This window comes from Nicotiana tabacum, chromosome 3 (assembly GCF_000715075.1).
Source record: "Nicotiana tabacum cultivar K326 chromosome 3, ASM71507v2, whole genome shotgun sequence".
NCBI classification, from domain to species: domain Eukaryota; kingdom Viridiplantae; phylum Streptophyta; class Magnoliopsida; order Solanales; family Solanaceae; genus Nicotiana; species Nicotiana tabacum.
Genome location: NC_134082.1, coordinates 40,745,626 through 40,755,718, shown reverse-complemented (window position 1 = coordinate 40,755,718; position 10,093 = coordinate 40,745,626). Strand labels below are relative to the sequence as shown.

At 38.4% G+C, this 10,093-nt stretch overlaps 1 protein-coding gene across 1 annotated transcript; it reads left to right on the top strand.

The window, feature by feature from the left end:
* The first annotated feature begins 678 nt into the window (after window positions 1–678).
* Window positions 679–5,076, top strand: LOC107800852 (uncharacterized). The gene is made up of 2 exons (XM_016624094.2): window positions 679–1,524; window positions 4,177–5,076. The coding sequence occupies exons 1-2, from the start codon at window positions 776–778 to the stop codon at window positions 4,829–4,831; spliced, it is 1,404 nt and encodes a 467-aa protein (XP_016479580.1). The 5' UTR covers window positions 679–775; the 3' UTR covers window positions 4,832–5,076.
* Window positions 5,077–10,093: the final 5,017 nt, after the last annotated feature.

The following is a 10,093-nucleotide window of genomic DNA, read 5'->3' as shown; positions in this document are numbered from 1 at the left end:
AGAAACTAATATTATTACTAAGAAATTTTATTACATAATTTAACTTTAAAAACAAGAATTAGTTACGAAATTCATCTTGTAGCTGAATTAATTTTTTAAATAATCTGTTATCAACTCTCTCACTGAATATGATTAGCGATAATAATTTTTAGCGCTAATTTTTTTCTTTTTGTTGTTGACTCTAGAATACATGATACCTAAACGATTATTTTGATACGAAACTAAAATAAAAGAACGAGATACACAAAATCATCTTGTTGTTTCATGCTTAGCATCTACTTTTTTGACGAAATAGGTTCAATATTTATTATTTTCAAGAGCTTATATTTAAAAAAAATTATAATTTTATGTGCAGTGTAGAGTGTACACGCGCATTATGACATATCTTAAAATAGGAGAAATTTTTATTTTGAGTGAGATATGCCATGTAATATACAACAACAATAACAACAATATCCAAGTATAATCTCACAAGTAGGGTCTGGGAAGATTAATATGTACGCATATCTTACCCCTACCCAAAGGGGCAGAGAGTCTATTTCCAGGAGACCCTCGGCTCACGAGAGCAACAAGAGACAACAAGAGATATGCCATGTAATAATGGTACAAACTAATTTATGCGTCCTACGGTTCAAGAAGCGGTTTTCACTTTTCTACATATTAAATTTTGCAGATAGAAATATAACCCCCACAACATAAACCCTGAACCCTAAACTTTTGCTCTCTCTTCACTTCTTCTACAGAGCTGCTCTATAGTAAACTCCACCATCCATCAATGGCGGAGGTGAAAATCTCAGAGATGCGTGACCTAACCCGAATAGAACGCATAGGTGCACACTCCCACATCCGAGGTCTCGGCCTCGACTCATCACTCGAACCCCGCCTCAGTTCCGAAGGCATGGTAGGCCAAACCTCCGCTCGTAAAGCCGCCGGCGTAATAGTCAAAATGGTTCAAGAAGGTAAAATCGCGGGTCGGGCTGTCCTCCTCGCGGGTCAACCCGGTACGGGCAAAACAGCTATTGCAATGGGCATGGCGAAATCATTAGGGCAAGAAACCCCTTTCGCTATGCTAGCAGGAAGCGAACTTTACTCCCTCGAGATGTCGAAAACGGAAGCACTTATGCAGGCATTCCGTAAAGCAATTGGTGTGCGGATAAAAGAAGAGGCTGAAGTTATTGAAGGAGAAGTTGTGGAAGTGCAGATTGATAGGCCAGCTGTGGCTGGGGCGGCATCAAAGACGGGGAAGTTGACTTTGAAGACTACGGATATGGAGACAGTTTATGACTTGGGAGGGAAAATGATTGAGGCTTTAGGGAAGGAGAAAGTTCAGAGTGGAGATGTTATTGCTATTGATAAGGCTTCTGGGAAGATTACTAAATTAGGGAGGTCGTTTTCGAGGTCCAGGGATTATGATGCTATGGGACCCCAGACTAAGTTTGTACAATGTCCTGAAGGAGAGCTCCAGAAGAGGAAGGAGATTGTACATTGCGTTACCCTCCACGAAATTGACGTCATAAATAGCAGGTAACTTTTGTTAATTTTGCAGTACTAATTTTTCCATAAAGAAAAGATTTTGATTTGTCTGTGCTTGCGCCAGTTTTATATACTTGTTTATATGTATTTGTATAATATTGGCATAAGATGAGTTAAACTAAGTAACGTGGTTAGTGAGGATTCGTATAGCCAAGGTGTAGTTGTTGTTATTTGTATGGCTGCTTAATTGCTTGCAATAAGTCTGGTTTCAGGAGCTGTTATTACACTATGTGTTTGCTACGTTATATAGTTGGTGTTTGATTTTTGTTGGACATTGTCCTAGTTTCATTCTTGTGAATGCATTTTCTTAGTGTTTCTGAAAGCTGGAAGTTGATAGCTTGAGTCAACATAAGATATAATCTGTGAAGTATGTTTTCTAGGTTTGCCTGAGGTCAAACAAAATTAACCTTTTTTCTCTTTCTTTAGTCTTATTGATACATGATCCTGTTGTTTCCTGTCCAAGTTGGCACCAAGTTGAGCCCTAGTTTGAGCAAGACCAGGGATGTTTGTTGAGCCTTGAAGTGGGGTAAAGAGAGCTATTTTTGTTTGATTGTACAGTTATATAAAGAGTTGATTATAATTCAGGCAAAAGTTTAAAAACTTTGCAGTCTTCTTCAAATTATTCAACTGATATTATAAAATTTAATTCTTGATTCTCCGGGTAGATATCCAGATTGCTTTTAATAGAGAAACATAATGCAAAGATACAGTCTACAAGCGAAAAGGTAATTTTTCAATTTGCAATGCGATTCCAGCCATTAGTTAAAGGTTTTATCAGCTTAATTTTGCTGCGGGTGGTGGATAGCATGAAATTATTCTTCGATTTTATGACTACTGTTGTTGTTTTACTCTGGTTAGCTTTACTATTTTTTGATCTCAGTACCTTTCTGTTCTACTGTTTTTTAATCACAACTTTTACTCTTGTACTTTTCAAACCTGTTTTGAAAACGCTTTTCATGAGCCGATGTCTACCGGTAACAACCTCTCTACACCACAAAGGTAGGGGTAAGGTCTGCGTACACCCCATCTTCCCCAGAGCCCACTTGTGGGATCACACTAGGTATGTTGTTGTTGTTGTTTTAGCTTGAGAGATGAAAACTTGCTTAAGTTCTTGTTTCCTTTTATTTTCCTCTTTATTTTTGGTAAATAAAGTCTCACAGTAGAGGATAATATCAGAATAGTATATTTGTAATTGTCCTTTACTTTTCAGTGGGACATCCCAAACATGGAACAAGCTACCATGTTCCATGTTCATAGGTGGAAAATGCTCCATCATGAAAGCTTGAAAGGCCAGCTGGATTTCAGTTTCTGCTAAAGTCTGAAAAATTCTTAAGAGAACCCGCTGAAAATTTCTTCTACAGTTATCCGTTGATTAATTGATAACAGCTTGAAGGACTTGAAACCTCACAGGTGGAAGTTGGAAAAAGTTAGTAGAAGGCTGAAACAATAGCTAGTTTAAAAATAAACTGGTCAAGTTCAGTATTGGCGACTGTGATTTTAACCTTTCTGAGGTCATCATATTGCCTAAGTTAAGGGTGTTATGCTTAGCAGCGGTTGCAAGTTGCAACTCAGTTGCTTATGTATGACGTTAGCTTCGATGTTGAGCATTTTTCTGAAAGATTATGGGCTTCTATAGCATTTTCGTAGGGAGAACAATTTTGTTTGAAATTGAGTCTTTACAGATTGTACTTTATATTTGAAAGGGTCTCCTATTCCTTTTCAGCTGCTGTAGTTTGACTTTAAGCTAATATTAACCTTGCCACTTCCCTGAAGGAAGCCATGACGATTGATGTTCCAGCAAGGCTTTTGTTTGGCCTTGTTATTTTTTGTCTTTTGTTTCTTTTGGGGGAGTAAATATGGGAGTCGAGGTGTGACAGGAGGCCTTTTCGTTGCTGTACTACCTTCTTATTTGTATATATCTGGAAATAGATAAATAGTGTTCTGTCAAAAGGTTTTAGAAGTCAAACTCAATGCTATAGCCCTTAATAGTATTGTCCTATCCATCTCCTTTACCTAAATATTGCCTTTTGCTAAGTTAGCTATTTAGATTATCATAAAATACTTTGCTAGTAATGCATGGGGTTATAGTAGATAGCTTTTCCTGGTAACCATTCGACAGGATTGGTTTCAAAAACAATATTATGTTTGTAGTAAAAGTTTGCCAAAAGACTGAATGTGGGTGTTGTTTGACTAGGAATTGATATGGCTATCTTTTCCTTGCTAATCCGTTCGCTCCTGGTGCACTGTGTTTTTACCTCTCGTTTCTATATTATGTTTGATTGGATTTTGCCCCTTAGTAGGGTTTTTGGCCTCATATGCGATGGACTGGATGTCATTTGAAGAACAAACTGATCTTTTTGTATGCTAAAATCATAGACTACTATTAAAATATCATGATGTTTGTCAAGAGACTTGGATTCATATCTTCCCCCTTCATGTGCCTTTTCCCTGCATTAATTCTAATTGGTGATGCTACTTGCCATCCTCAGTTGCATTCCTTTTCTATTGAGTGTATTTGCAAAACTCATCAGTTTTACTTTCTGAGTTTTGAGTTGCCTCTGAAAACATTTGACATATTAGAAAAATCTTCTTGTTTCCTACTTTACCAGATTAAACAAGTTAATCAGCTCATCTCAATTGCAGAACACAGGGATTTTTAGCACTATTTACGGGTGATACTGGTGAGATTCGTGCTGAAGTGAGAGAACAAATAGATACCAAGGTTGCAGAGTGGAGGGAGGAAGGGAAGGCAGAGATTGTGCCTGGTGTCCTCTTCATTGACGAAGTCCATATGCTTGACATTGAGTGTTTCTCTTTCCTAAACCGAGCTCTGGAAAATGACATGGCACCTATATTGGTTGTTGCTACCAATAGAGGCATTACTACAATTCGGGGAACAAATTACAAATCCCCACATGGGATTCCAATTGACTTTCTTGATCGCCTGCTCATCATCTCTACACAGCCTTACAAGGAGGAAGAAATTCGCAAAATTCTGGACATCAGATGCCAAGAGGAGGACGTAGAAATGTCTGAAGATGCAAAAATTTTGTTGACCAAGATCGGGGTGAATACATCTTTGAGATATGCCATTCACCTTATTACTTCTGCAGCTCTGGCTTGCCAGAAGCGGAAAGGGAAGATTGTGGAAGTGGACGATGTTACTCGAGTCTATAATCTGTTTTATGATGTCAAGAGATCCACACAGTACTTGATGGAGTACCAGAGCCAGTACATGTTTAATGAAGTGCCAACAGGAGATGCAGAAGAAGATGAAACCACTGCCATGGTCTCCTGAAAGCTTCTTGACTCGGGATTCTAGAGATTGAGATCATTCCTAAATTCAGAGTTAGCTCTGATTTTTGTACAAAACTCGTCTAGTTTGCAGGTTTAACAATTATGTCTTACATCTTTCTTTCAAGAACCTAGTTTGATTTTCTCATTGCTCCTCTGTGCTGTTTGATTATGATAGTGCTACTTTGTTATGAAATACTCGCCTGTATTGACCATCGTGATTGGTCAGATCTGCAGATGGCAACCCTACTAGCTTCTTTGAGTATCAATTGATAGGGTTCTGTGAATTACTAGCGTAATTATTCTTTAGGTGTATATCAATTTTAAGCATCTGTTTCACTTCCTTCCAGGATGCTGCCAGTACCGTAAGATGTTCATGAAAAGTGATAGCTCCCGTAGAGATGCAACCCCGTTAGATGTCAGTTTTCTTCTGTTTCTATTTTCATATGGTGACAGTTTATTTTCCTTCGTTTAGGGTGATTGTGTTCAGTTAAATTTTTTAGTGATAAACGCTAGAAGGTGGTCTTAATTGAGGTATGATTGACAAAGTTCAAGGAGCAAAGCAAAATGTTATGAGTTATCCAAAGTAAACACAGTGGACTAAGTACTTATTAGGCTCGAAAAAAAGAAATTGGTATTTATTCAGAGTATTTTTTTTCTCCAACTGCAAAAAAGTGATTTGCTCTCTTTTTGAAAACGTTGAAATGTCAAATTAAACCTTTTCACATTCCCTAGTTCATGACATGTCCTCCCTGCCTCTTTCTTTTTTGGGGGTGGGTTTGGGGTAGGCTGAGGTGGGGTGTTGATGGCCATCCCCTTTTAAATTAATTTACTTATACTTAATAATTTACAGTAAATATTTAAAGTGTTTTCTAGTAATAAATACTTATTTTTTACAAATTAATTAAGTTTTAATTTTAAAATTAATCACGTAGTATCAATATTATATAATTACAAATATATTTATTATTTTAAGATTATTAAAATAACTTTCGTATATACATTACATTTGCCTTATAATTAATTTAATGAATTACTCTTTAATTTCTAGTTAATTAGACTGCCATGTTAGTATTTTGAAATTAGTACTATAATTCAAAAAAATGAAGTATCCATAAATAATTAATTAAAATAATTAGTAGTATATATAATAATTATAATTTTACCATATGTTATTGAAAATAGATAAGTCTATTTAAATTAATTTTTAAAAGGGGATAAGAAGACAAAAGGGCTACAACTGCAATTTTCAATCAAATGTAAAATGATCATTTCTTAAATTTATCTTAGCCTAATTAGCAAGCCTAGTCCGAAATATACACAATCCAAACACTCCCCTCTTTCCACTATGGCGATCCGTGCCATTTCTTTTGCACCAATCGCTACGCGCTATGTCACCCTCTCTCACCACTCACAGAACAAACACACTCGCATTTGAGCCGCTGGTCCATATGATCAACGAGTCACGTTTATTCTCCAATTTTGTTTAGATTTTAAATACCCGCCCCCAAAGGTCTCATCCCCAGCGTCCAAAATCTCTTAATCCAACTGCCACCGAAATTCCGCCCTACAAAAATCCTTAATAACTAAATTATCAGGACCGTTGATCTCAAAGATCAACAACACATGTTCTATCTCCCAACCTTAATTCGGAGACCAACCCTATTTCCCACCAAAACCCTAATCATTTCCTCAGAGACCAGCCGCCCTTCCTTTCCTTCTCCTCTCTCTTTTCTCTCATCTCCATCAACAATCAATCTCCCAAAACCTTGCACAAATCCATACAAGGTCACTTGAAACCACCCTAAATAATCTCTTTTGCCGCTGCTACACCACGAATCCTGCTGATAACTTCCTTATTCAATCCCAAACTCAAGACCCCCAAATCCTGAAATACTAGACTCAAAAATGCAACATCAAATCTCCAATTTTCCTTCGTGTTCCGTCAAATCGGAGCGTGCATGGAGTCGTCTTAGAGTTTATTGTCATGTGTATAACACTCATATATTAGATCACATACTTTATTTCATGCTTTAATGTCATATAAAACTTAGGCAAGTCTTAAGTAACATAAGACTAAAAGAATTAGCTAAGTAATTAATCCCTGTTTCGCTAATCAAATTTGCTTATATCATTATTGTGTTGTATCTCACCTTCTTGTGTAAAAAAATTTGAATCCTAAACTGAACGAAAAAACAGTGGCCCATTTTCAAAAGAAAATCAGATCCGAATCGTAAAGCTAGAAAATTGACTTTTTCTAAAAGATCAAGTTGATGCTGCCCAACAAGAATTTCAAAACCATTTCTCAAGTCAACATTTAAGATTTCAGAATCTAAGGTACATCCTAGGCTCACCTTTTACAAACACCACTAAGAATTACATATGCTTTACAAATAAACCATTTACATACACATTTCAAAATTCTTTCCATTTTATCCTCAATGCATTTTTAAACTCCTTTATAAATTCCATCCTTAACACATCTTTAAACTCCTTTATAAATTCCATCCTTTTAAAGGCCTCATGCTCTTTTACTATACTCTCCCTTAGGTATACAGTAAGCCATACTTTTTGTCACGATCCAAGTTCGCCCTTTGTGAACCGTCTACCTGACCCGAGCCAGTCACAACCGCCAAGCCCTCCCAAAGCTTGTTTTGAGTGTGGCAACACTAGCCATATGGTGAGGGAATTACCTAGACTTAAGAGGGGTACGCCTCCACAAACTTCTCAGCCACAACGTACTCCACAGGGTTCTCAGGCTATGATCACAGCACCAGCTGCCACTCCACTTGCTCAGTCAACTCGAGGTGGAGGTCGGGGAGGTAGAGGTCACCCTAGAGGGGGAGGACAAGCCAGATACTATGCCATTCCTGCTCGTATAGAGGCAGTTTCTTCCAATTCTGTCATTACAGGTATTGTTCTAGTCAGTCAGAGAGATACATCGGTTCTATTTGATCCAGGATCCACTTATTCTTATGTGTCATCTTATTTTACCCCAGATTTGGGCATATCTCGGGATTCTTTGAGTTCCCCAATTTATGTGTCTACTCCTGTGAGAGATTCTCTTATTGTGGACCGCGTTTATCGGTCGTGTTTGATTACTCTTAGTGGTTTTGAGACTAGAGCCGATTTATTTTGCTCAGCATGGTAGATTTTGATGTTATCTTGGGCATGGACTCGTTGTCGCCCCATTGTTCTATTCTTGATTGTCACGCCAAGACCATGATGCTGGCTATGCTAAGCTTACCACGATTAGAGTGGATGGGTACCTTATATTACAGTCCCAGCAGAATTATTTTTTTTAAAGCTCAACGAATGGTTGAGAAGGGGTGCGATACATATCTAGCCTATGTGAGAGGGGTGTGACGCTGGCTATGCTAGGCTTACCGCGATTAGAGTGGAGGGGTACCTTATATTACAATCCCAACAGAATTATTTCATTTCTTAAAGCTCAACGAATAGTTGAGAAGGGGTGTAATGCATATCTAGCCTATGTGAGAGATGTCAGTATTGATACCCCTACAGTTAAGTCAGTCCCAGTAGTAAGGTATTTCTCTGATGTGTTTCCAGCTGATCTTTATTGATACCCCTACAGAGATATTGATTTTGGCATTGACTTGTTGTCGGGCACTCAGCCCATCTCTATTCCTCCTTATCGTATGGCCCCTCTTGAGTTGAAGGAATAGTTACAGGAATTTCTTAATAATGGTTTCATTCGGCCCAGTGTGTCACCTTGGGGTGCTCCTATCTTGTTTGTGAAGAAAAAGGATGGTTATATACGTATGTGCATTCATTATCGCCAGTTGAACAAAGTTACTGTGAAGAACCAGTATCCTTTGCCTCTTATTGATGACCTATTTGATCAGTTACAGGGTGCCCGAGTGTTTTTTAAGATCGATTTGCATTCATGTTATCATCAGTTGAAGATTCGAGAGCCAGATATCGTGAAGACTGCTTTCAGGACTCGGTATGGTTATTACGAGTTCCTTGTGATGTCATTTGGGCTGACCAATGCCCCAACAACATTTATGCATTTGATGCACAGTGTATTTCGACCTTATCTTGATACTTTCGTCATTTTCTTTATTGACAACATTCTGGTGTACTCCCAGAGTCAGGAAGATCATGAGCAGCACCTGAGGATTGTGCTTCAGACCTTGAGAGAGAAGAAATTATATGCAAAGTTCTCAAAATGTAAGTTGTGGTTGGAGTCAGTGGCATTTTTGGGTCACGTAGTGTCGAGTGAAGGGATCAAGGTGGATCTGAAAAAGGTAGAGGTAGTGCAAAGTTGGCCCAGATCGTCCTCAGCTACATAGATCCGGAGTTTTCTCGGTTTGGCGGGTTATTACCATCGATTTGTTGAGGGGTTCTCATCTATTGCAGCACCTATGACCAGGCTGACCTAGAAGGGTGCTCCGTTTAGGTGGATGGAAGAGTGTGAGGAGAACTTTCAAAAGCTCAAGATATCATTGGCTACAGTCCCAATATTGATATTGCATACAAGTTCGAGGCTTATACAATTTAATGTGATGCGTCGCGAGTTGGCCTCGGCGCGGTGTTGATGCAAGACCATAGGGTGATTGCCTACACGTTCAGACAACTGAAGGTACATGAAAAGAACTATTATGTCCACGACATTGAGTTAGCAGCTATTGTTCATGCCTTTAAGATTTGGAGGCATTATTTGTACGGTGTCCCTTATGAGATCTACACAGATCATCAGAGTTTGCAACATCTATTCAAGTAGAAGGATCTTAATTCTCGTTAGAGGAGGTGGTTAGAGATGCTTAAGGATTATGATGTCACCATTTTGTACTACCTGGGGAAATCCAATGTGGTGGCTGATACTTTGAGTAGCCGGGCAGAGAGTTTGGGGAGTTTAGCTTATCTACCAGCAATAGAGAGGCCCATGGCATCGTATGTTCAGGCCTTAGCCAGCCAGTTTGTGAGATTGGACATTTCTGAGCTGATTCGAGCATTGGCCTGTGTGGTCTCTCGGTCTTCTCTTTATGATCATATTGGGGAGCATCAATATGATGACCCCCATCCGCTTGTCCTTAAGGACACGATCCAGCACGGTGATGCTAAGGAGGTTACTATTGGGGAGTGCTATGTGTGCCTAATGTAGATGGTTTGCGTGAGTTGATTTTTCAGGAGGCTCATAGCTCGCGGTACTCTATTCATCACTTTTAGTAGGTAAATATATTTTAAGTTTAATCTACATATTTTAGCTCTTATTTTTCCTTTTATATATTTTATTTAAGAA